At 40.0% G+C, this 27434-nt stretch overlaps 1 protein-coding gene across 1 annotated transcript in view; it reads right to left on the bottom strand.

Moving 5' to 3' along the window:
• Positions 1 to 4205: 4205 nt before the first annotated feature.
• Positions 4206 to 27434, bottom strand: part of LOC137383826 (peroxisome proliferator-activated receptor delta-like) — a 79408-nt gene continuing 56179 nt past the window's right edge. Inside the window, exons 4-7 of the mRNA XM_068057096.1 lie at positions 19995 to 20133; positions 18520 to 18722; positions 11898 to 12345; positions 4206 to 4545 (exon numbers count right to left, since the gene is read on the bottom strand). Coding sequence (XP_067913197.1) covers positions 4298 to 4545; positions 11898 to 12345; positions 18520 to 18722; positions 19995 to 20133 — 1038 coding nt within the window. The 3' untranslated portion in view covers positions 4206 to 4297. The remainder of the gene's footprint in view (positions 4546 to 11897; positions 12346 to 18519; positions 18723 to 19994; positions 20134 to 27434) is intronic.

Here is a 27434-nt window from a genome sequence, read left to right as displayed (position 1 = left end):
CATCAACCAAACAGAGGCATTCTGTATAGGTGACAAAAAAGACAATCTTTAACAAGACAAACAGCCTGAAAAAATACATATGTTAGTTTAGCAAAACATACATGATAAAGCTTATTTATTGCATCTCCCATAGATAGAAACCCTAATAATACTAAACAAAAATGATTTAAAAAGGTTATAACCATTTGGTTCAAAAACTAATTAAACTGATTTATATTTAAATTAGTATTAGAGTCTATTAGACTAAAAACAAATCCATTTCCCAGGTGCCATTTGCAATCATTGCATGAGGCTTATTACATATGTAGAAATAATACAAAGACAGTTGGTAGAAGATCTCTTTCAGTTTAAGAATGTAACAGACAATTCAAAGACAAATACAGTTGATAATGTACATGGAGGGCACAAACTCAATAACACCATGAATATACATTTAGAGTCCGAAGCAAATAGTCAAAAAGTGCATAAATCAATTTCAGACTGTTTATGTTCATTATTTCTCCTGTCTTGCTATCATTTGTAGTTACTTACTGCCACCAAGCGATATTCAGTAAATATACTTGACATCTTTAATGAAGCCTTTGTATTGCAATAGCCATATAAAATATGATATTGGGATGGAAAATACCAATATCACATGAATAAATCACCCTGGTTTCCTTTAGACAGAACATCTCATCTGAAATCTATCAGGGTCATCATGGAAAGCTAAATATTTCCAGTTTAAATCTTGGGTAGCTATAGCTCAAGAAAATCACAAATGTATTTAATTGTGAATTTAATTTGGTGTAATCCCTTCCAGAGAAATGGTATGTATAGGTTTGAGTATAGCTGTCATATTAACAGTCATTACAGTTTATTCATCCTGTAAGTTTCATAATTTCTGCCATCAATCCCTGCACTATCCTTCAGCTCATGAACAGGCAAGCAGAAAACACTTCCCTATTTTCAAGCGCTAGTATTGCTCAATACTGACTCACGAAGTAAACTAATTAGTAATTTAAAAAAAAAACCTGAATATCAATTCGGATATAGACTTTTTAAAACTTCTATCAGTTTTCTGTGTTCACATTATTTTACCAGTGAGAATCTGCATTCAGATTTTCCAGCAATCTCCCAGCAGAATTTGTGTTAGTGTTGAATATAAATGATCAATATTTTGTGGTAAAGCTCTCAAAATAATTTGCTATGTGAACAGTATCTGGGCATCATCTGATGTAAAGTAAGCAGTTATACATATTATATCTGTCCAGGGTCTACTGGAAAATGTCAATTGGGAGTCAAATCCTGTCTTGAAAGGAGAAATCCAACACTGCACCGTTGTTGCACTGCATACTTGATTCCCCCGGCAAATGTCATGGATGGTGTTGCAAATATACATATTTGTTGCTCCTTCCCTCCTCGCACCCATTTTACTGCCGTTGGGCTTATATAATATAAATCATCATAAGGACACTTCCCCTACATCTCCGTGGTTTATACAGTAAATAGCTGAGCCTTGCAGACCAGAAAAACACCAAGTTCAATCTTCAAATTGTCAAATTTTGTCCATACCCTCCTGTAAAGCACCTTGGGACGTTTTATGATGTTAAAGGCACTATATAAATGGAAGTTGTTCTGAAATGCAGAGTTTGGCGATCTGAAGTGGAGTAGATTGGCAACTGGCCTCAGCAACCTCAGGGTATGGAGAGATAAAGTTAGCCACATTTCCCACTCCTGATATCTATCCAGCACTCCTGTTGGAGGGTCACATGTGGACATTGAGTTAGGACAGGGCTGGCCTCAGCTTCAATGCATCCTCTGTGGTCAAATCTGCGCTGTCAAGGCTCACGTGTGGAAAATGAAATAACAGGCCAATTGCATAAGGTAGTGGAGGGCACCTGGTGCTTTTGGAACTACACCCGAAGCAAGGAGTGAATATCTGTAGGAGAGGACTAGAAGGAAAACACTGGCAAGGGAAGAAAACATTTAAAACAAAATCACATGGCATCAGGAGGAAAATAGATAAAATTCACTAAAAGAAATGTAAAAAACATAAACAAAGATTATAGCTATTTGAAACAAACAGCAGCAAAACTCATATCTGCATTCAGTTTCCATGATTTAATCATGTGCCAGTATTACAAAGTCCCCTGAAATGGCCCTACCCAGTTTTAAGTTCCAAACTGATACTTGTCTGTCTTCATTATGTCCTGCAGCACACTCCATTGGCCAATCATCAATCACCTCTTGTTCAGTCTCTGCTGCATAACAACTGAACTGACAGCTAATTCCAGTAGGCATTCCCAACTCTGAAAGCACTACCAGGACATATCAGAAACCTCTCCAAGTTCCATTGAAGAGATCCAGCAATAAAATAATTCTAAAATTGTTGCAATTAAGTCAAAACTACAAATGAATATAAAATATCATAAAACTGTAATACTGCACATTATTTTGTGGACTTACAGAAGAATTTTCACTTATGGCTTAAGCTACATTACTTCATGGCTAACGCATGGACTATCCAGGACTCAACATCAATTTTGCACTGAACTAAATTTAGTATGGGCTATACTTTGGAAAAGCTTGGCAGTGTAAACTTTTCTGGTATCATGCAGACAGAAAACAATATCTGAATGCTAGAATTCTTAAATGAAACCAGAAAATGCAAAGCAGGTGCTACAGAATCTGAAAAATATATGGTAGCATTTCAAAGGGCCTAAGATTGGAATTTGATCCTGTTTTCCTCTTCAAATGCTGGTGGGTCTGCTAAGTATTCCCAATATCATGTTTCTGAATATAACAGTTTTGTATTGATATCATAACAAGTGCAGTAGCTGAGTTTGGAGTTTGCCAGCCAGTCACAAACCAATAGCTTGGAGATACTGTACTACTATTCTTGTTCCACTTGTGCTCCCAATTATTGAAGCATTCCTTGTTAAAATGGCTCCTAGAGAAGAAAAACTGCAGCATTTCCATGTCTATAGGAATTCAGTACTCATCAGGAAAATAGCGTATTCAAAAAAATCTTTTCAGAAAGTTGCTACAACATAGAAATGGAAGGAAATAAATAAATATGGATGTATCCAGTGTGCCATTAAGAGGCACAACAGAACACAAAACAGAACTGTAACCAGGCCATACCAAATTAACAATTTTCAATGCAAAGGGAAAATACAGTTTTGGCAATTAAGATAGATCTGTTTCAACTAGATATTTCATTACTAATTAGAAAGACATTAGAACAATTTCATTACTTTCATATATAGTAATATTTCACTCAGAGCTTCTGACCATATTATTTCCCGCCAAAGTCTTCAATGATGTAAACTGAGAGCTTCATTAAAGGTTCCTCACTAATCCTGCTGAGCCTATTTGGGTGCATTTTACCAAAGCAAGGAAGGAATGCTCCTGTGAACAGTCCAAGGCTATAAGCCTACTGCAGATACCCTTAGAACAGTCTGTAAAATGGTAGGTAAAGGGTCAGTTTCTCCCAATCCTAAACGTTAATGCCCAACAGGGAATTTACAAACATGCCCTCAACAGAGTTTGGTAAGCAGGTACAGCTGTCAGATACAGAAGGGTGAAAGTAGTGACTTGAATAACTTGAATGAAATTCTTCATCATTAAAGAAAGAATTGCATTTATCTAAGCAATTCATTACATTTGTGAAACTTCTCAAAGCACTTCACACAGAGTCCTTTTGAAAGGTGGTAAATTACTGTCTCCAAAAATGCTACCTCGGAAAAAGTTAATGACTAGCCCTATAAATTTATGCACATTCTTAACTAAGTACTTCTTGATGCAAGTTCTTTTCCACTACGGATTGTTACATAGTATACTCTACATTCATTGCAGCAGTTTATACAATTTCCATACCCTCTAATTATATCAGAATGAAGACCAGCAAAATGGATGTATACTGTTGGGCTCAGCATGCTTAGTACCATTGAATAGTTATGCAAAATTTTGTTTCTGGCCAGGGTTGCATCTACCAAGCAGAAGTTTTAGTACTGTAACCAAGATCATAAATTACAACACAAAAATCATTTATTGCAGTAAGTCAGTAGTGTTGTAAATGTATATGCTTTCCCACATTCTTCAGCTTTAATCATTATAGTTCTGTTCTGCTGACTTCAAATGAGTCAGCTGCAATCAGCCAACTGAAGAACAGAAAATTCAGAGAGGAGTGCCTAGTTACAGATCTATTACGTATCATCACGCAGACCTATTTTGGTGAGAGTTCAATGGAGCCATGTTGGGGTTTGGCGTGGGTGTGTGAAATTAAGCATGTATACTGAATGTGCAATGTTTGTCAATACATGTCCTTGTAGATCTCCTGTAGCAGAGGATGTAATGAAGTATCTGCTTCAGTTTTCTTAATCTTCTGGACAAGCTGCGCATTCTCAGTTACTAGCTGGCGCAGATCAGCCATTTTCTGGAGGAGCTTTGGGAAGAGGTACTGAGAGTCTGGATGGTTGGTTTGCAAGTGTAGGCTCAAGGCTTGGAGAATACTGTCTTGCATCTTTTCAATCTGCTTCACACTCATCAGCCCAGGACGGTCTACATTAAAAGAAAAAATTACGGGCTAATTTGTTAGCATTTTTTTTGATCTGATTGTTCAGCTGAGACAATGATGCTTAAGAATAGAACATTTTCCACCTTATTCCTAGCTGTTTACTCTCCTTCCCCTCCTTGTAGGCAAACATTCAAGTAAATCCAGACAAGGGTAACAGAGCCAAAAGATTCTATAAAACTGAATTTTTGCACAACTTCCTGAAGCTGGAAGTTAAAGGAGCCTGGTCAAAAACTGGAATTGCAGGAGCCACAAACTAACAATTTGACACATATTTTCTTGCTTTTGATGGCAGTGCTGCAATATAAAAAGAAAAATCAGGCTAATGCCATTGGAGAAGTTTAGAATCATGACAGAAAGTGGTTTTCTGAGACCTTTAAGCCATCAGCCTCACTAGCAGTGAATGTAAACTGCAGCCGATGGTGTCTCTGGGTGCTGAGGGCTGCCAATTTTATAGTATGAGTGGGTTTACTCTTGAGTTGCCTGTCCACATGAGAAATACAATTTTTATTTTTTTTGCCCTATACTGAGAGAGATCTTGAATACCAAATTCATGGTAGTTTTAAACTTAATCCCAATTCTGGGAAACTGACAGCCAGGAGCCAGGTCATGGTATTTACACTATTGAATGCATTTTCTGTAACCTGTATCAGACTCATAAGATCTAATTATCGATCTCATGGACACTGGGGTGTCCAAATTAAAATACAAACCAGTCAGAGTTCCACAAGCACAATCTACACAAGTAGACAATTTTTAAATACATTAGCTGGGACAGTGATTTTTGGAGGGCTATTCAATTGTGGGGAATCAATAGTCAAGCTGGATATCCTGCCTATCCACTCACAAACACTTTGGGCTGGATTTTGTTGTCCCACCACTGGGAGCAGCAGCGGGTACAGAAAATGGCAGCCACCTGCGCGGGACCCACACCGTCGCGATTGTGTGGTGGGCAGCCAGTTAGCATATTCACGGTGGCCACCCCCCCACCCCCCAATTATGTGGTGGGGGCAGCATTGGTGAAGCTGTTCACAGCATCACCTGATGTGGGAGCAGGTGCTGCCGACAGCCCTGCAGACAGTTCAACAAAATGCAGAGTTGACCCCTTCCCTATACAAAAACTGCAGAGTTGACCCCTTCCCCCCCACGTTCCCTATACAATTACTGCAGAGTTGACCCCTCCCCCCCCACGTTCCCTATACAAATACTGCAGAGTTGACCCCTCCCCCCACGTTCCCTATACAAATACTGCAGAGTTGACCACTCCCCCCACGTTCCCTATACAAATACTGCAGAGTTGACCCCTACCCCCACGTTCCCTATACAAATACTGCAGTTGACCTCTATACCCGCCCCCCCCCCACTCCTAATACAAATATGGCAGAGTTGACCCCTTCCCCCCCACAAAGGTTCCCTATACAAATACTGCAGAGTTGACCCCTTCCCCACCTCGGTGGCACCAGGTTTCCCTGGATGGGAAAGTGAAGGCGAGCGAGTGCCGCAAGTTATGTTGCAGATCAGGACTGAAGTTAAGGTCGCTGCGGGTTACATTCGGAAAGAGGGATAAAGGAAAAGAAGGTGCATCTTCAGCAATGGAAAAACAGACATGCAAGATTGCTCATTACCTGTTGTTGAAAAGTCATAACCATAACCTTAATTTTCTATCTGCAGACGATCATCGATGTTGGGGGGGTCGGGGAGGGGAGGGGGTGTAATCTGAACCATCAGCAATGCAAAAACTGCTGTTAGACTATACAGGCCAGATAAACACCAAGCCCAATCATGGCCTGAGAAAAAGTGCAATTCTTGCAGCAGAATTTATATTTACTGCTAGTGGCACTGCACCTCTGGCTGCGAAAGAACATACCACTTGTTGAGGTGGTTCTCTGTGGCAATAGACATCACCACATTTATATTGCAGCCAGAACCAGGTCTGCTGTCAATAGGTTTGCCGTTATGTAAATTCATCAGTCAATTTTTAAATTGAATATTTAATGTCAGTACTGAAACTTCATTTGCTGCAAGAGTGCAGTATCTACAGATCAGGATCTGTACAACTCATAGCTTTGTGCTGCCTTTACACAGGAAGTGTTTCAGTGCAGTTATGCTGCTTTGCAACCATTTGCATACAATTTTTCACTTGGCAAATAAGATTTGCATACTAAACAAAAAGGCTTGGCTCCTCAATAGACTAATATCAGAAGACTGACAAGTTCATTTATGAAGCTGGTAAAAAAATGCATTTGTGAAACATGAGATTAACATTTTTCCTTAAAAAACTTGTAAAATACACAAATTTCAAAATATCAAGCAGCTTGTGGCTGATTTCAACTGTTACAGTTAAATAAACTTTAAACCTCAAAGTCAAGCTTTGAAACCAGCTCACAGCTTAAGGGATAAATAAATCATATACTGCACTTAAAAATAAAAGCATTTTATGGTAACTACTCATACAGCCATAGAAGATCCAAGGTTTATTTCCTGGTCAGCTAAATTAACTGATCTCAACCAGTGCAGTACAATTGGCCTCTGAGCTCCTAATGAATAGGAAAGGGATAATCAACCAGGATTCCCACTCAGGATTACTGTTCTGTGAAATAGGAAGAGGGTGTTACAAGCGGTTTCAACTTTGATTTAGGAAAGGTAGCCAGGGTTCCTGATCCCAATGGGTAACCTGTGACCCTGCTAGAGGCATGTTTGCTAGGTGAGGATAGGATGAAATTGAACTGTGATGCCTTCTGTAGTTGTGTAGGCTTCTCACATTCACTGTCCCGTGTCACACATGAAGAGCGACCACATAGGTGAGATACCCAAGGACTACCAGAGGCTGCAGAATTGCATCCCATCCAGTACAAACATTGAGAAAAGTGACAGGGAAAGTGAGAAAGAAAAATAGGCAATTTGCAGATGATAGTAGCCATGTGAACAGAGGCAGTGATGTGAGGGGAGACAGTGCATCAGTGCATGCAATGGGGGGAGGGGAGGGCTCAGGTGGAAAAGGTTGTATTAATAGTTCAAAAACAAACGACAGGGAAGAGAGTAGAACAACAGCAACAAATTGTGCTTTAGGCAATACAGTTAAAATAAAAATTAAGAGATGTAAAGTGATTAAGCCAGGAGAAAGAAATAAGAAACATGTGAGTGATAATTAGAGCTGAAGGATAGGTTAGCATGTGTGGCCCAAATAAGCATTCTTAATACAAATTCACAGAGTGTAAGGAGCAAACTGACTGAATTGCAGGTGCAAATTCAATTTGGAGGGTGTGACATGGTAGCCATTACTGAGACATGGCTGCAAGACAGTCAGGAATGGGAACTAAACATACCAGGTTATAAGGTCTACAGGAAAAATAGGGAAAATGGTAGAGGGAAGAGTAGCCTTAGTGATTAAGGATGAAATTGTTTCAATGATAAGGGAGGATATAATGAGAGGTAAGCAAGCAGTGCAGACTTTATGCATAGAATTAAGAAACAGAAAAGTATTTAAGACTGAATTGGGAGGTGTGTATAAACCCCCTGGTAGCAGCTGTGAGGTGGTAGATTGTATAAATGCAGAGATTAGACAAGCATGTAGCAAAGGCAGAGTGGTTTTAATGGGGTTTTTAACTTTCATATAGGTTGGGACAAGAAGACTAGCACACATCAAAAGAATTTCTTAAGTGAGTCAGAGTCAGCATTCTGCAACAATGTGTCCTAGAACAAACAAGGGCACATGCCATATTAGATTAGATTATTAGATTATAGATACAGCACTGAAACAGGCCCTTCGGCCCACCGAGTCTGTGCCGACCATCAACCACCCATTTATACTAATCCTACACTAATCCCATATTCCTACCAAATATCCCCACCTGTCCCTATATTTCCCTACCACCTACCTATACTACTGACAATTTTATAATGGTCAATTTACCTACCAACCTGCAAGTCTTTTTGGCTTGTGGGAGGAAACCGGAGCACCCGGAGAAAACCCACGCAGACACAGGGAGAACTTGCAAACTCCACACAAGCAGTACCCAGAATCGAACCCGGGTCCCTGGAGCTGTGAGGCTGCAGTGCTAACCACTGCGCCACTGTGCCGCCCTAGGTGTATTAATGAGCAATGAGCCAGATTTAGTTAAAAGCCTAACAATGTGTGAACATTTATCTAACAGTGATCATAATGTGATTGAATTCAATGTCATGCTTAAAAGGGGGAAACAGCTACTAAGATTTTAGATTTAGGTAAAGTTGATTGCAATGTGATGAAACAGAATGTCCACAGTAAACCGGTCAAGTTAGTCTATGAGTTAAAACAGCAAAAGATCAGTGGCAGGTGGTCAAAAAGAATTTGCTATGATACAGAACCAGTTTATATCCCTAAGGGGCAAGAACGCTACTTGCAAAAAAAAAAGCCATGGATGACTAAAGAGGTGACAAAATGAAACTAAGAAAAAGCACACAAAAGTGCAAAAGAATGACAGCTCCTGAAAAATGGGAAAGATACACAGAACAGCAAAAGGGTGACAAAACAGGTAGTAAGAGCTACAAAAGGACTAAGCAAATAAATTTCTAAGGGATATCAAAATCAACACAATTTTTACAATTATATTAAGAAAAAGTGGTCAGGAGCAATGTGGGTCCATTGACAATTGATAATGGTGACATTGTCAATGAAAATAGGAAATGGCGGGCATATTGAATAATTACTTTGAGTCAATATTTACAGTAGAGGAAAAGGTCAGCATTTTGGACATCCCGATGAAAGTAATATCAAATCAGGGACAAGAACTCTCCAAAATTAGCGTAAGCAAAAAAAACAGTAATGAAGAAAACAATTGCACTAAAGAATGACAAACCTCCAGGACCAAATGGTTTTTATCCCAGGGTTTTAAAGGAAGTAGGTGAGAACATTGCAGATGTCCTAACTATAATCTTCCAAAGTTCTCTCAATTTGGGAACTGTTCCTTTATATTGGAAAATTTCACGAAAGGAGAAAGAGATGAAAACCAGGGAACTATAAACCAGTTAGCCTAACATCTGTCGTTGGGAAATTACTAGAGGCTACAATTAAGAATGGGTTGACTGAACATCTAGAAAACTCATGTGATTAAGAGAGCCAGATGTATTTGTAAGGGGTAGGTCATGCCTGATGAACCTGATCAAATCTTTTAAAGAGAGGACTAATGTAGTGGATGGAAAAATCAATGGATGTTAATTATATGGACCTCAAGAAGGCATTTGATAAAGTCCTTCATAACAGACTGTTAGCTAATGTTGAAGCCCATGCAATTGAGGGCAAATTATTGACCTGGATGGGAAATGGTTGAGCAACAGGAAAGAAAGTAGGAATAAGGGGCAGATACTCTAATTGCCAGAATGTGACTATTGGTGTCTGACAAAGCTCTGCGTTGGGTCCTCAACTATTCACCGTATTTATTAATGACTTAGATGATGGGTTAGAAAGCCACATATCCAAATTTGCTGATGACACAAAGATAGGTAGCAATGTAAGCAGTGTGGATGGAAGCATAACATTACCAAGAGATATTTCTAAATTAAGTGAATAGGCAAAACTGTCTCAAATGGATTTCAATGTAAGCAAATGTGAGGTCATCTATTTGGACCTATAAGGATAAAACAGGGTACTTTCTAAATGGTGAAAAGCTAGAAAAAGCAGACGTCTAAAGAGAATTGAGGATCCCAGTATGTAGATTAGTAAAATGTCATGAATATGTACAGAATAGTAATCAAAAAGGCTAATGGAATGCTGGCCCTTATATCTGGAGGATTAGAATACAAGGGGGAAAACTCAAGCTTGATTAGACGACATCAGGAGTACTGTGAGCAGTTCTGGGCATGACTCCTGAGGAAGGATATATTGGCTTTGCAGTGTAGATGTACCAGGACTCCAAGGGTCAAATTACCAGGAGGGAATACACAAACTATGAGTGAGAAACTATTTCCACTAGTTGGGAAGTCTAGTCTAAAAATTATACTCAGACATTTTAGGAGCGAAAATAGGAAACACATCTGCACACAAAGGATGGTAGAAGTTTGGAATTCTCTTCCGCTAGATCAATTGTAAATTGATAGATTTTTGTTACTCAAAGTTATTAATGGGTATGGGGCAAGGCAGGTATATGGGGTTGGGTTGCAGATCAGCCATGATCTCATTGAATGGTGGAACAGGCTCAAGGGGATAAATGGCCTACTCTTATTCCTATGTAGGTGGAGGCAGTAATGTGAAGGGAATCACTATATGCAGCTGGCAGCAGTAATGTGAAAGGAGTCAGTGCTCGCAGATGGCAGCAGTTAATAAAGCAGATGGGATCTCGGGCTTTATAAATAGAGGCAAAGAATATAAAGCACTATATATAAAACACTAGTTCTTTCCCAGCTGGAGAATTGTATCCAATTCTGAGCAACACACTTTAGGAAGGACCTGAAGACTTTAAAGTACAGAAGAGATTTACTGGAATGGTCCCAGGGTTGAGGAATGGACTGAAGAAGCTGGGGGTTTTCTCCTTAAGAGCAGAGAAGGCTAAGTGGGGATTTGATGGAAGTGTTTGAAATCATGAAGGGTTTAGTTAGACCAAATAAATCTCTTTGAAACGTATAAAACTTTTAAAAGCTTGACAGGGAAGATGCTGAGAAGCTGTTTCTAGAACAAGGGGTCATAGTCTCAGCTAAGAGGTCAGAAGGGGTCAGCCATTTAGGATTGAGATGAGAAATTTCTTCCCTCAGAGTTGTGAATCTTTTGAATTCTCTATCCCAAAGAGCTGTGGATGCTCAATCGATGTGTATATTCAAAGCCGAGATCAATTGATTTTTGGGTACTAAGGAAATCAAGGGAAATGAGGATAGGGCAGGAAAGTGAGGTTGATGTAGAAGTTCAGTCACGATCTAACTGAATGGCAGAGCAGGCTTGAGGGGCCTTATGACCTACTCCTATTTCTGATGTTCTAAGAGAAACTGTTTCCAATGGCTGAAGGGCTGACAACTAGAGGGCACAGATTTGACATGACTGGCAAAAGATCTAGGGGCAACATGAGGAAACACTTCTTTTACCAACAAGTGGTTAGTATTTGCAACACACTGCTTGAAAGGCTGGTGGTGGATAGAGATTGAATAGTAACCTTCAAAAGGGAATTGGATTTGGAATTGGAAACCTGAAGGAGAAAAAAATTACAGGAATATGGGGAAAGAGCGGGGGAGTGGGAACTAACTGGATTGCTCTTCGAAAGAGCCGGTGCAAACTCTATAATCTGAATGGCTTCCTTCTGTGCTGTACTATTCCATGATTCTACGAAGTGAAGAGAGTCAGTGCTTGCAGAGATAAATATGGTTATTTCCTTACCTCCACATAAAATAATGGCAGCCACAAAAAGAGCCAAGTCACTATCATCCAGTTCCAAGGCATTGAATTTCACTGCAAACTCAAATTTGGGTTCCATAATTTCACTAAACGGTTTGCGTAAGCTCCTCAGGAACTCCCGAGTCACAAATCCATTTCCATTAGCCACAAGAAGACCATCCTTATTCATAATTGATGCCAACATGGCAAAAATGGCTTCATGTACACCATATTTTAGTAATGTCACCTGGTCATTCAGGTACAGCTTTAAGAATTCAGGGATGCACTTGGCAAATTCAGTGAGTTCTCGTACGGTTTCAACAGTTGTACACTGGCAACGATGGAAGACATGAACCGCAATCTCTTTATTCGGAATTCCATTTACCGATTGTTTCCAAACTAGATTTTTCTCGGCCTGCCAGAGGGTCTCCATGTCATGAATAACAAAAGGCTGCATTCAGGAGAGAAAATTATAAATTAGAATTTGCTTGGAGAACCAGATGTGTGTTTACTACCTTATAGCCAAAGAGAAAAGTGACCTTGACTTTTTAAAAATATCAGGATATAATTGAAAGCACCATCAAATATGAAGATTTCCTACAGTTCTAATGCTATACATAACAATCAATTAAAAAGCTGGCAGTACAAAAATTTCCATTAATTTTGGAATTAATAATGACCCATTTTATTCAGCTAGCCAGAAGTGAGTGAGGAAAATATCCACGGGCCAGTGCAAATGCTAACACTTTTAAGTTCCCTGTTACCAACTTCATTTCCCTCAATATTTAAAAATATTGATGGAAAATGCAGAGGTACATCAGGTGACAGAGGGGAAATGTCACACAGGTGAAGAGTAAGGCTGGAGTTATATACCATTCGATGCAAGTTCAAATTGATGGGCGACAATCTCCAGGGGTTAGCCCTCCAAGTTATACTGTAATTTTTCTGTTGATGCGCATCCAAAGCCACTTTACATTAATGTGAAACTGGGAATATAATTGTGCATTAAGGACTTGGAAAATAAGTGCGAGAGTATTTGCTCAGTAATTTTGTTATAGAACTGAATAACGACAAACGGAACCAGTAGAAATTTGTTTTCCTGGTTCTCCCACTCCGCTGATTAAAAATACAGGGAAATGAAGAAGTTAAGGAATGAAAGAAGGTTCTGAAAAGATAAAATAAGTATAAATTTAAAAATATATATAAAATTAAAGTAGCTTGGATTTTTCTGCAATGGCTATTTCAATTTGTTTAAACAATAATTTGATATGCATACAGGATCAGATTTCATACCAAGAAAATCAGGATGAACAGTTTGAAAATATGCTCAAATTCTCAGAAAAATCTTAAGGGTACTGAGAGGGAGCAGTCCGTCGAAAGGGGTATGTTACTGGTGTCAGGGGTAGGGGAAAACAGAGAGAGAGAGAGAAAGAAAACACAAAGCAGTGTATGTCTGTGAATGCGACCATGATGCTTTATCCTTCCTTGACCTTTCTGCAGAGTCCCATGGTTAACCATGCCATTTTCCTCAAACGCCCCTCCTCTGTTGTCCAGCCATACGGGACTATGCTTGCATGATTCCACTCCTGTTTTTCCAAACGTAACCAGAGCATCTCCATAATGGCTTTTCTTTCCATCCCTTCACTATAACCTGCAGAATGCCCCAAGGACCTATTGCTGGTCTTTCTCTTCCTCATTGACGTCATCTGCAGACATCAGAAAAGCTTCCATGTACATGGAAGATCATCCTGAACTACCTCTCTTCCACTGCCACTGATTCTACCTCCATTGGCAGCCACTGTCTCAAGCTGAACCTGAGTCTTTGAAACCTCAGTATCCTGTTCAACCCCAAGTTAAGCTTCAGATCTGATATACCCTCCACCACAGATGCTGACTTCCAACTCTGTAACAATGCCTGTCTCTGCTCCTACCCAAGTTCCTCTGCTATTCAAGCCACTGTGTAAATGTCGTTGTCATCTACAGAATCAACTACTCCAATCATCTCCTTTCTGACCTACCATGCTTCAAAAAATTCAACTTGCCCAAAACTTTGCTGCATGTATCCTATCCGGCTTTCCCTTCATCCCAGTCCTCACTGACCTACCTACATTGGCTCTCTGTTCCCCAACACTTCAAGATTAAAATCTTTGCCTTAGGCTAAGATTCCTTTGGTACCTCATCCCACATTATCCTCTGCAATTTCTCAAGCTACATATCCCCACTGAACTGCCTATTCTAAGACTCCAACTTCATGTGCAACCCCACCCTCATGTCACACGACTGGGCAGAGTCTGCCACAAGCCTAGGTTCCACTCTGAAATTCCTTTTGTAAAACCCTCTGCTTCTTCATCTCTCTCATTAAAATTTCCTCAAAATAAACCTCTTTGACTAAATTTTTGGTCACCTCTCCTTGGTATCCATTTTCCAGATCGCCTTTGTCTTTTTAATGCAAAAGATACTATGTAAATTGGAATTATAGTTGTAAGTGAGAGAAAGTGCAAGTCAAAGAGAGACAAAAAGAAAAAGAGCCACACAGAACACAAGTGACTCAGAAGGCAGGCAAGCATGTGAACTTGAGAGTATGTGCACAATTGAGAGACACAGATCATGCATGACTGAATGCAAGTCAGAAAGAAAGCAGCGTGACACAGAAAGCATGTGATACTGAGACAGCATGCACATGTAGCTGATGAGGGTTGTGGGGGTGAAGGAGCATGACTTAAGAGACTAAAAGCCTAGGATTACACTTTCACCAAATATAAGTCTATTGTGTTGAAACTCTCTATTCAGAAGTTCTGACGTATTGCCCTCTCAGTCAGAAGGCTCGCACAGTACCATCTATAGTCACCAGATGTCTCTGCTGTACATTGATTGTAAACGTTCAAAAATACATCCCAACATTTTAAGTTCCTAATTCTGAACAGTAGAGTATTGAAAACACATTAATATCTATTAACAAATAGATTGGTACTGGAAACTAACTACAAATAGAAAAACATTAATTTGATGTGATCATCTGCAACATGCACTACAGCAACTCACCGAGGCTTCTTCAACAGCACCTTCTAAACACGCGACCTTTACCACCTAGAAGGACAAGGACAGCAGACACATGGGAACACCACCACCTGCAAATCCGCCTCCAAGTCACTCACCATCCTAATTTGGAACTATATCGCCTTCTTTCACTGTTGCTGGGTCAAAATCCTGGAACTCCCTCCCTAAGAGAACTGTGGGTGTACCTACACCAGATGCACTGCAGCGGTTCAGGAAGGTGGCTCATCACAACTTCCCAAGGGCAAATCATAACTATATTTGGTCTAGACTTTAAGTGAAGTTCAATCTTTTTAAACCGTAAGCAGAACACTGCAAATGTTTGGAACCCCACTAGGTATCATGTGTCAATTAAAAAAAAATTATTCTATCCCACACATTAACTCTTGCACAGGATAATAATGGCTATTGCCAAGTCACGATCAGAGAAAAAGTATGAATGTGTGCATTATATCCAATATCACCAATATTTTTTAGCGATGGACAAACCTCAGCCAGTCAATGCACATGACACCAACCACTGGAGTACTACCCTGCCACTTTCAACAAAACAAAAACATGCACGGACCACAGTCCTCATCACACAATGGTTCTGAATTGTACCATTGAATTTTCCTATGAACCGTTCCATGATTTGCCTCAGGCATGAGGGGTGTGAAAAGAGGACAATTAACTATTTATGAATTCCATGGTCGTCCCATTTTCCTCCCCCAAAATGAGTGCACACAAAATCCAGTGCAGAAAAAATGTTGCAAAAAATTATTTGCAATAAAAAAGCATGCTAACCTCTATGCAGCACTGCCAATAACATGAACTACTGCAAACAACATAATTATTATACCACAAGACCGATTACAACACTGAATTATTCATACAAACATATCAGGTTCTGCATCTTGAACTGTTTGTGCTCATTGCATGGATATTGTTGAAGGACAGAATTTAACAGCTGTATTAAGTGCTTCTCTATTGGGCATGATTTAGCTCCAATGCTAAATACATTTGGAAATATATAGCCTTAACATTTGACTTCAGAAAAATAGTGCTTGTTGGAAGCTATATTTCTAATAGCTTGGCATTTGACAGGACACTTCCTTCTCAGTCAGATGGCTATGCATTCAAGTCCCACTTCAGGACTTCAGCATGTAATCCAGGCTGATATTCATCCCAGTGTTGTAGTGAGGCTAAGGAGCTACGCTTTGGAATAGATGTTTTCAGATGTATGTTGAAGACTCCACGGCATTATTAGTGTCTTGGGCCAACAACACTAAAACAGATTAACCGATTATTCATCCCAATGCTGCTTTAGAAATCTTGCCGTGTACAAAATGGCAGTACCATTTGCTTATACAGTAATAATTTGCGTATTTCAAAATAATTAAGTGCACATAAAGCACTTTGACATATTTCTGAGAGACATAAGGTGCAATATAAATGTAAGCCAGAGGCTTGACTCTGGAAAAAAGATCTTACACTTCAATATTTCCAGCAACAGCCAAAACTTTCCCTTTAAAAAAAACAAAATCAATAACCAGACTGTTCTAATCTAAAATTTGTTTGGTTAGCTTGGGACGACGGGGGTGGGGGGGGGTGGTGGCGTGGAGAGGGGGTACTTTTATCAAGCCCAAGTGTTTGTCACCCATTCCGGTCTTTGGGCCAGGCAACTTTCAGGTGAACGAACTTCAAATAATTCACCATCGAAAGAGCCTCATTTATATTTCTCGGAACTGGACAAAAACATGAAGCACTGATATCTAATGCCAATCCAGATTACAGTTCAGCACAAACATGGCATTACATCACAATATGAGTTATGCATTATTATAGCGCTAACATCATTCTCAGTTGGGACTGCTATGTCAAACAGTAAAGAATTCTTGTCTCATTTTCATTCTGGATTAAAGTTAAATTTCTATAACATAAGAAACAGTACTTTAAGTATCTATGCAGCTGTGTCGCAATTTTGCATCAAATTGATTGAAAAAGTCTCAGAAGCCATTATTTGACCGTTATTGCCATATAGGAGGTTGCAGCCTACCTTTTCCTGCACTTTTGTTTTATTCTGAGAGCCATCCACTGAATCTCAAAAGAAGTGCATGGTTTTTTCCCTAAATTTAATTGGAAAGCAAAGTCTAGGAAGAGTACTTTCTATTCAAAGTACACCCCTCCAGTTCTATCTGAAAGTAATAATCACGTTATATTATAAATTCTACATTTGCACACACACTTTCTGACACAAATGCCTATAATTAACATTTTTTATTGGAAATTGCCTAAGTAAATTTGTTACACTGCAAGTATAACTTCCTACCAGTTGGTACATAGAGTTTGGATTATGTCTACACTTATCATTCTTTCATTCCATTTTAGAGATCGAGCTCCATGCATTTCTCTCCCATGTTTATACAGCTGCCTTGTATGGGTCCCTGTGCAAGTCTGAGAGAAAGCAGTTCTGGGAGTGGGCGTGGGATTGTTGTGTTATGATGGAATTGCATGTAGTGAGTGGACTAGGGAATCAAACTGCGCAGGTGCCATGCCTCAGGGTGTGTATATCATGATGTAATTTTGAAACTCAACAGCCTGAACAATTTACAAACCGGAGGAGATTGTTGTTCTCAACCAAGATCAGGAAACCTATGAAAAAACAGGTCTCTGTTGTCTCAGAAATAAAGGTCAACTCATTTATGTTTACTGATTATTTCAGGGTGTGCACTTCAAAAGTACTAGCTTCTTGTCTCCATTATCAACTGTCTGCTTTGCCCTCTCAAACACAAGGAGCTCGTGGACTTCGTCATCACTAAAATTCAGATTATCTGTTCAGCTGCTTCTGCTTCTCCTACCCCTCCCCTTCCCCAGTCTCTAACCCTCCATTCTACATAAAATTCAGTCCATCCAAAACTCTGCTGCCCATATGCCATCATGCACTGACCCACTCACCCATCATCTCTGCCCTCAGTGATCGGCACTGGCTCCCAACCTCCATTCAAAATTCTCACCATGGTTAAATTCCTTCTTGGCACCACCCCCCCTCCCTATCTTTGTAACCTTCTCTAACCCTATAATTCCACCACTACCCCACATCTGCACTCTATGGACTCTGATCTCATGCATGTCTCTCCTCTCTTTGCCTCATTGTTGGTAGTCAGTCATCTAGGCCCTACGCTCTGGAATTCCCTTCCTATACCTCTCTGCCTCACCACTTCCATCTTCCCCTTTAAGACCCTCTTTAAAAGTCATCTCTTTGGCCAAGCTTTTGGCCATCCCTTCTAATACAGCCTTCTTTGGCTCAGCATTTGTTTTTATCTGATTAAGCCTCTGTGAGGCATCTTGGGACATTTTTCTATGTTAAAAGACACTGCATGAATGCAATTTGTTGTTGCGGTGCTTCATTGGCTGTGAAGCACTTTGTGATGTCCAGAGGATGTGAAGTACACCATATAGCTGTAAGTTGTTCGGTTCTTGTTTTTTATGAGTGCAGCCAACGTTAGGAGAACCAAGTAATGAAGCGCACTTATACTGATCACAAAATTCAAACCAGGATCAACAAGATTCTTCTTCTCCCTTTACTTACAGGGTCCTTTGTAGCCTTTCCACTTAGGATATCTCGTGCTTTTTTTTTAGTCATATTGAAGTTCTTTAGGTATGCATCGTAAACATGTTTCGCCAGTGATTTCAGATCGGCTATTAGTGGATTTTGAACTGTTGCTTCACTAGCTAGAAGTCCCGCAACTAGCTTTTTCTTCTCTGCTTCAGGCATTCGCCCAAAACGGATGGCTGTTACCAGAGAAAAACAAAATTAGATTTAGCAAAGAACTCAGTTTGTTTTGGTTAAGTATAAATTTAATTACATTTAAATTATTTATTGTTAGGCTGGTCAGTGAATCGCGAGTCTATTTCCAGCCAGTATCAATCATTGCAGGCTCTACTGCCATTGGAGGTTTCAACCCAAGGTCATTAGCACAAACTGAAAACAGGCAGTGCTCCACACTGATAACAACTGTAACACAAGTATCCCTTTCACTTTAACCTTCTCCCAACACACAAGGACCAGCGATCATACTGTTCTTCAGAGCTGTTGTCCTGACAACTCCAGAGATAACACTGAGGAATAATCAAGAACTATAGAAACTATAGCTGTGAGGTATCACTAAGATGGAACACAAATCGAGGGGCTTAGAGGACATTGTAAAACATACAAGGAAAGAAGAACAGACAGTCAGGGATTTACATAGCACCTTTCACATCTATTTTTTGTAGGAAAACACAGGCAGCCAATATGCATACAGGAGGGTTCCAAAAAAGCAATGAAGTGAATGAGCATTTGTAATGTTTGTGGTGGCATTGGTTGAGGGATGAACGTTGGCCAGTACACTGACGGAACTCCCCGTTCTTCTTCATAAAAATGCCATGGAATCTGTTGCAGCCACCTGAACAGGGGCAGGGCTTTGGTTTAAAACGTTACCTGAAAGACAAAAGCAACCCTTACAGAGTTTACAGTCAACTCTGAGGTTGCACCTCTTTAAAACATATGTTCTTTTTAAAACCAGACTTGCCTGGTTGATTTTTTTTGTGCATTTCTTTCCTTTCCTCTTCTGACAGTAATCAGGATCAGAAACATTGGCTGGCTTTCCTCCCTCCATCGCCTGGATGCAGTGAAACCAATACTTAGTGCCAAACTGCCACATCAGCCAAGCACATTTAACTCAGCAGATGTCATGGCTAAACCTGTGGCTTTCCTGGCAAGTATGACGCAATGGGTACAATCATTTTCAAAGACTGGACTAATTCCTAATTGAATTAGGAATCAACAATGAAGCTGAACAATTGAAGTGAATCAGGAATGAAGTTGTGGCAAGTTATCAACTTATACTCTGATTTTTAGGATATTTCTCCCATGTCAGATGCTTGTAAAGCACAACTTAACATAAGATGTATTTATACAAATAGCTTATAAAATTACTTAATTCGCTATTTGAAAACCTGTTAAGCCTGCCAACTTATCATGTCTTAAATTTTCATTTGCTCATTTTGGCAATATTGACTAACCATTATGTGACATCCCTAACGCCAGGCACTTCTGGAAGCGACAATACTGGCACTTATTCCTGTTCTTTTTCTGGATCTTGCAGTTACGATCACATTTCTCATACTTCAGCTTCATGCGAATTGTTCTTCGGAAGAAACCCTGGAAGCCAAATTTAACTTCAGTTTAAACTATGCAGTGAGACAGAAATAGAACTTCAAATCAGAGTAGGCGGCTCATTGATAAATACATGCAAATTTCAGTTAAATTAAATGCTAGCTTGGACAACATTTTACTCCTTGTCTTTCCAAGGTATTGAGTTATTTATAAGCATTTGAGTTTTCCATTATCATCTGTAGAGTAAATCATAACTGTCTCATTTTAAAACTCTCGAGAGTAAACAAGGATTAATTAAAAATTATCTGTATATATTAAAAGAATGCATGCACTCCCTGGAACAAACACAATTATTTCTTGTAACTTTCCCATCATACACTATGACTATCTAAACTTGCATACTCAGCTCTGCTTTTGTTCTCCTAGCTTCCATCTCCTGTCACCCACCTGGGACCCACTGAAAAGCTTTCTATATACCAGCCCCCTTTCTCACCTGGTTGCTGCTACTTCTCTACTCGATCCAAAGCCGCACTGGGCCATTCCTGCTGCCGGTCCAACCCGAACCCCAATACCCATGCTAAAGAAAATCCGTATTCTTGCCATCAGCAGGATCCAACTTCAAGTTGGCTTGAATTCTTTTTAAAAAGTTTCAGTTTGCCATATTATAATAATAACAATAATAATAATAATAATAGAGGCTTCTCAGGTTGGCAAGATGCTTGTAAAGCATCTCAAACCTGGGTAGGGAGTAAGATTCTTCTCCTCCACCCTATTCTATCTGCCAGAGCACTCAGGTCTTCCTGCTTCCCTCCTGCTGTCCGTTACCTTGTCCCCTCCTACTTCCTCTATCCACCCAACAACAACTTATATTTATATAGCACTTTTAACATAATAAAATGTCCCAAGGTGCTTCTCAGGAGCATTATAAAACAAAATATGACACCAAGCCACATAAGGAGATATTAAGTCAGATGACCAAAAGCTCGGTCAAAGAATTCAGCTTTAAAGGAGAAAAGCAAGGTGTAGAGAGAGTATTCCAGAGCTTGGGGCCTAGGCAACTGAAGAAGCAGCCACCAATGGAGCAGCGATTAAAATCGGGGAGGAACAAGAGGCCAGAATTAGAGAAGCACAGATTTCTGAAGTTTCTAGGGCTGAAGGAGATTACAGAATACGGAGGGGCAAAGCCATGGAGGGATTTGAAAGCAAGGATGAAAATTTTAATACGTTGCTTGATCAGGAGCCAATGTAGGTCAGCGAGCATAGGGTTGATAGGGGAATGGGACTTGGTGCGAGTTAAGACATGACCTCGAGTTTAGGGTAGAATGTGGGAGACCATTCAGGAGTGTGTTGAAATAGTCAAGTCTAGAGATAACAAAGGCATGACGGTTTCAGCAACAGATGAGCGGAGACGGGGCCAAAGTCGGTCAATGTTACGGAGGTGGAAATAGGCTGTCTTAGTGATGATGCGAATATGAGGTCTGAAGCTCAAATCAGGGTCAAATGTAACACCAAGGTTGCGAATAGAATGGCTTAATTTTAGAATGTTGCCTGAGAGAGGAATGGAGTTGGTAGCTAGGGAATGGAGTTCCCTGCCTTAAGTACTAGTGCCTTCTCGCCTTAGTGCTCCCTCCTGTACTTGCTGTTCCCAACGCAGTCCTGCTATATCCCATCGATCCCAACCCCTTGTTGAGCAACCATGACTTTCCACACTCCAAAACAAAGCTCCGAAAGTTCTTTATGCCAACTACCAGCAATGCTGCTTTGAGATTGGGGAGAGGAGGTAAATGATCGTGATTCCAGGTCATACCAGGGGAACAATGGTTAGGGAACTTTCTTAAAAGTGCTTCCCCTGCAGCAAGCTGTGGAAACCTATTATTATAATAAAACAGCAGTATTTATTTAAATAATGCAGATTTCACCAGGTCACTGTGTGAAAATGATTTTTCTGTACTTCTGCAGAGTGAATTCTGCAGAGTAAAAATGGTAGTATCTTTACCATCCCAAGGTACTTCACAAAGAGCTATTATGCTGAGCAGGAAGAGAAAGGTTAGGAGCAGTAACTGAAAGATTGGCTGAAAAGATAGGTTTTAAGAGGGCTTTTATTGGGAGAGGTAGAAGTGGAAGGGTGGAGAGGTTTAGGAAAAGAATTTCAAAATGTAAGACCCAAACAGTTGAAGGTTTTGTCACCAATTATGAGGAAAAGGAAGGAGAATTGCACAAAATACCAGAGTCAAAGGATATGTGTTGTGGGTGGGCATTAGTGGAGATATAATGACATAGGTTGCTTCATTATCATAAATCACCCATGAGCTGACATTGAAAAAACTGGATTCTCAAAAGAATCAAGACTGTACACAGTAACTTAACCTTCTCTCTAATGACCCGGATCTGTGTTTGCATGTTCCTGTGTGTCCAAGTCTGGCAATGCCTGCATTATCATACCTAAATAGCAAAAATTCAGTGAACAGACATGAATGCAAGTTTTGAATTTTGGATAATTATGACTTTGGGAACAGTCAGAATAAAACTTCTGATCATTTACATGCAGGAAACTGCATTGGCTGAGGCTAAACTTTGGAATTTTCCTGATGAATGCAAGCTATTGAAGTATAAGTTGCAATTAATGTAATTCTTTCATTGGTGATCTCTCTTGGGTGGAACTCCTTTCCATAAGGTCACAATACTTTTAATAAAAAATTAACCTAACCATTCTGAACAACAGTCTGCACCAAAACATAAGTGTATTTTTGTTCTCTTTAAAGGCACAGACTGACCTGCTGTGAGTTTCCAGCTTGTGGTTTTTGTTAGAAATAGCTAAGGCAAGTAAGGAGAAATACAATGAAGTGAAATGGAAAACCTGAGAATCAGGTATTAAATTAAAGCAGGTTTAAAAATGAAAATATAATTAAAGTCTTAATTAATTGAAGTAAATGTTCAGATCAGTTACTTTTCAGAGGATTGCATGTGCCTAGGAAAAATATGAAATACTGTTGTTAAAGCGTGCATTAATCTTTGTTGTAACAGTGTACAAGGCTAATGACATAGAAAGGACATTTGAATTTCACCTGATTGGAAATCAACCAAAGAAAGAACTTCCTGGAATAGCCTAAAATCTGCATTAGGAATTTCAATTAAGCACAGCTGGGGTACTCCATACACACAGCTGACTTGTACCCTGTGGAGTGGAGAGATGACAGAACATTGGGCATGAACACTCAAATAGGTGCATGGAGTGATGTTCATTGGACTCCAACTTGAGTCAGCTTCGACCTGCAAAGAATAACCAAAGGTTCTGACTCATGCTGCAGTATAACAACATAGTTGGCCAATCATCCTGTGGGAGTCTAGACATAAGCATTAGCAGGCTATTTGACTGTGGATGACATCACAGCCAAGTCAGGCATCCATTCAAGGATTTCCAGCAGAAGTCACTCTAATGAGGACCTGGCTAATTTTTCACTTCAGTAGCCCAGGGATACCAACTGTAATAACCATATCATCACCCTGGCTAAGATTAGTTAATTCAGTTCAGACTAGAGTCTGAATTAGAACCGGGCCCTTCCTTGTTTGTATAGTTCAGTTCAAGCAGCACACTTACCAAATGAGCCACGGGGAAGCACTTTTTAAAAATTAGTTAAATGGCAGATTTTTTCCCCCAGTGCAATCCTAACACCTGTTCAAATAGAAGCCAGCAGCTTGATATTGCACTTTTGCCAATTTTGCAAATTGGATCCAAAATTGGCTTAGTGGCAGGAGGCAAAGGATGATGGTTGAGGGCTGTTTTTGCAATTGAAAGCCTGTGACCAGTGGTGTACCGCAAGGATCGGTGCTGGAACCCTTGTTGTTTGTAGTGTACATTAATGATTTAGACGTGAATATAGGAGGTATGATCAGTAAGTTTGCATATGACATGGAAATTGGTGGTGTCGTAAATAGTGAGGAGGAAAGCCTTAGATTACAGGACGATATAGATGGGCTGGTAAGATGGGCAGAGCAGTGGCAAATGGAATTTAATCCTGAAAAGTGTGAGGTGATGCATTTTGGGAGGACTAACAAGGCAAGGGAATATACAATGGATGGTAGGGCCCTAGGAAGTACAGAGGGACCTTGGTGTACATGTCCATAGATCACTGAAGGCAGCAGCACAGGTAGATAAGGTGGTTAGGAAGGCATATGGGATACTTGCCTTTATTAGGCGAGGCATTGAATATAAGAGCAGGGAGGTCATGATGGAGCTGTATAAAACGCTGGTTAGGCCACAGCTGGAGTACTGTGTACAGTTCTGGTCGCCACATTATAGGAAGGATGTGATTGCACTGGAGAGGGTGCAGAGGAGATTCACCAGGCTGGAGCATTTCAGGTATGAAGAGAGACTGAAAAGGCTAGGGTTGTTTTCCTTGGTGCAGAGAAGGCTGAGAGGGGACCTGATTGAGGTATACAAAATTATGAGGGGCATAGATAGGGTAGATAGGAAGAAACTTTTTCCCTTAGCGGAGGTGTCAACCAGGGGGCATAGATTTAAGGTAAGGGGCAGGAGGTTTAGGGGGGATTTGAGGAAAAATGTTTTCACCCAGAGGGTGGTTGGAATCTGGAACACACTGCCTGAAGGGATGGTAGAGGCAGGTACCCTCACAACATTTAAGAAGTATTTAGATGAGCACTTGAAACGCAATAGCATACAAGGATACAGGCCAAGTGCAGGAAAATGGGATTAGAATAGATAGGTGCTTGATGGCTGGCACGGACACGATGGGCCAAAGGGCCTGTTTCTGTGCTGTATAACTCTATGACTCAAGATACTAGAGTGGGGCTTGAAACCACAACCTTATGACTCAGGGGTGAGAGTGCTACCAACTGAGCCATGGCTGACACAAAAAGTCTTGCATTTAAATAACGCCTTTCATCCCAAAGTGTTTTAAACAACCTGAAACGTTAACTCAGTTTTTCTCTCCACAGATGCTGTCAGACTTGTTCAGTATTTCCAGCATTTTCTATATTTATTTCCAATTTCTAGCAACCGCAGTATTTTGTTTTTATATTCCTTAAGGAATCAGTCTAGTCTAAAATATTCTCAACCATCTTCCAGAACTGAGTTCTTTGGATCCCTCTTGCTGCTATCTATAATCCATCTTCCTACTGTTCTCTTACTTGTAATTCTCCTTTTAGTTATATTTAATTGACGTTCGTTTAAAGAAAAAGTCCCTCACCCAATTCTTTCCCTGTTGGGGTGTCATTTCACAGTCACCTTCTGGCATCTCCCAATGGAACTTTTATTTATTCTTCAGCCGCAAATAATCCAATACTGGCCTGATCTAATTAGTACTTCCAGTAGGAACAACTGGAAAATGATCAATAATGAGATCCCACCCTGATTTTCCTCTTTCATACCAGAGGTAGTGAAGCCAATTGAGGCACTAGTTGAGCTCTGCTAACTCAGTACAAACAGAGATTAAATCTACCTGGCCTGTATGTCTCACTTACTAAATAAGTAAATTTGCCGAGCAGCAGCTGCAACACAATTTATATTTATATAGTGCCTTTAACGTTATAAAAAGTCCCAAGGTGCTTCACAGGAGCATTATAAAACAAAGTATGATACCGAGCTACAAAAGGAGATATTAGATCAGATTACTAAAAGTTTGGTCAAAGAGATAGGTTTTAAGAAGTGCCTTAGAGGAGGACAGCGAGGTGGAGAGGCGTAGGGAGGGTATTCCAGAGCTTGGGGTCTAGGCAACTGAAGAAACAGCCACCAAAGGTGCAGCGATTAAATTCAGGGATACACAAGAGGCCAGAATTAGAGGAGCGCAGATATCTTGGAGGGTTGTGGGGCTGAATAAGATTACAAAGATAGGGAGGGATGAGGCCATGGTGGAGTTTGAAAACAAGGACGAGAATTTTAAAATCAAGATATTGCTTGACCGAGAGCCAGTGTAGGTTAGCAAGCAGGGGGGTGATAGGGGAACAGGACTTGGTGCAAGTTAAGACGTGAGCAGCAGAGCTTTGGATGACCTCAAGTTTAAAAATATGGGAGATCAGCCAGGAGTGCACTGGGAATAGTCAAGCCTAGAGATAACAAAGGCATGAATGAGGGTTTCAGCAGCAGTTGAGCTAGACAGGGCAAAGTCGAGCAATGTTACAGAGTTGGAAATAGACGGTCTTAGAGAAGGCACGAATACGAGGTCCGAAGCTCAGCTTGGGGTCAAATGTGACACCAAGGTTGCGAACAGACTGGCTTAATCTCAGATTGTTGCCAGGGAGAGGGATGGAGTCGGTAGCTAGGGAACGGATTTTGGAATGGGGACCGAAAACAATGGTTTCAGTCTTTCAAGTATTTAATTAGAGGAAATGTCTGCTCATCCAGTACTGGATGTCGGATAAGCATTCTGATAATTTAGCAACAGTGCAGCAGTCGAGAGAAGTGGTTGTGAGGTAGAGCTGAGTCCTCACTGCTTTTGGTATATGCAGTCATATAAAAGTGAATTAGAGCAGATGATTCAGTAAGTTTATATTTATTTTCACCTCTTGAGGTATTGCTGTTGCTCCTCCCTTAACCTCAGGAATATACATCTTACATCTGCTAAAAATCTGCTCTATTAAGTGTTCTGCATTCAACAATGAAATTAAAGTTATAATAAAAGCAAAATACTGCGGATGCTGGAAATCTGAAACAAAAACAAGAAATGCTGGATTCACTCAGCAGGTCTGGCAGCATCTGTGGAAAGAGAAGCAGAGTTAACGTTTCGGGTCAGTGACCCTTCTTCGGAACTGACAAATATTAGAAAAGTCACAGATTATAAACAAGTGAGGTGGGGGTTGGGCAAGAGATAACAAAGGAGAAGGTGCAGATTGGACCAGGCCACATAGCTGACCAAAAGGTCACGGAGCAAAGGCAAACAATATGTTAATGGTGTGTTGAAAGACAAAGCATTAGTACAGATTAGGTGTGAATATACTGAATATTGAACATCAGCAAGTGCAAACCTGAAGAAAAACAACCTGAAAAAAACAGTGGGTAAGCAAACTGAACAAACTAAGATGAAATGAAATAAATGCAAAAAAAATTGTAAAAAATGTAAAAAGGAATGCAAAAAAAAAAGAAAAAAAAAATTAAAGTTATATTCAGACATAAGTCTGAAACCTGTCTCGTGCGAAACAGAAGCTAAAACTAAACTTATATTGGACACTTGTTATGATCATTTGCATAAATGACCAATCCACTTAGTAACTGTATGATTATACACACAATTAACTATTGAAATAAATTTTGTGAGAAAGCAAACAAATAGCATTACTGTCAATTAAAGTCACCAGTCTTCTTACTCAGACTTAAATAAATGGACACTTAA

This window comes from Heterodontus francisci, chromosome 25, assembly GCF_036365525.1.
Source record: "Heterodontus francisci isolate sHetFra1 chromosome 25, sHetFra1.hap1, whole genome shotgun sequence".
Lineage (NCBI taxonomy): Eukaryota > Metazoa > Chordata > Chondrichthyes > Heterodontiformes > Heterodontidae > Heterodontus > Heterodontus francisci.
Note: the sequence above shows the minus strand (reverse complement) of the source record. Positions and strands in the feature narration are given on the sequence as shown.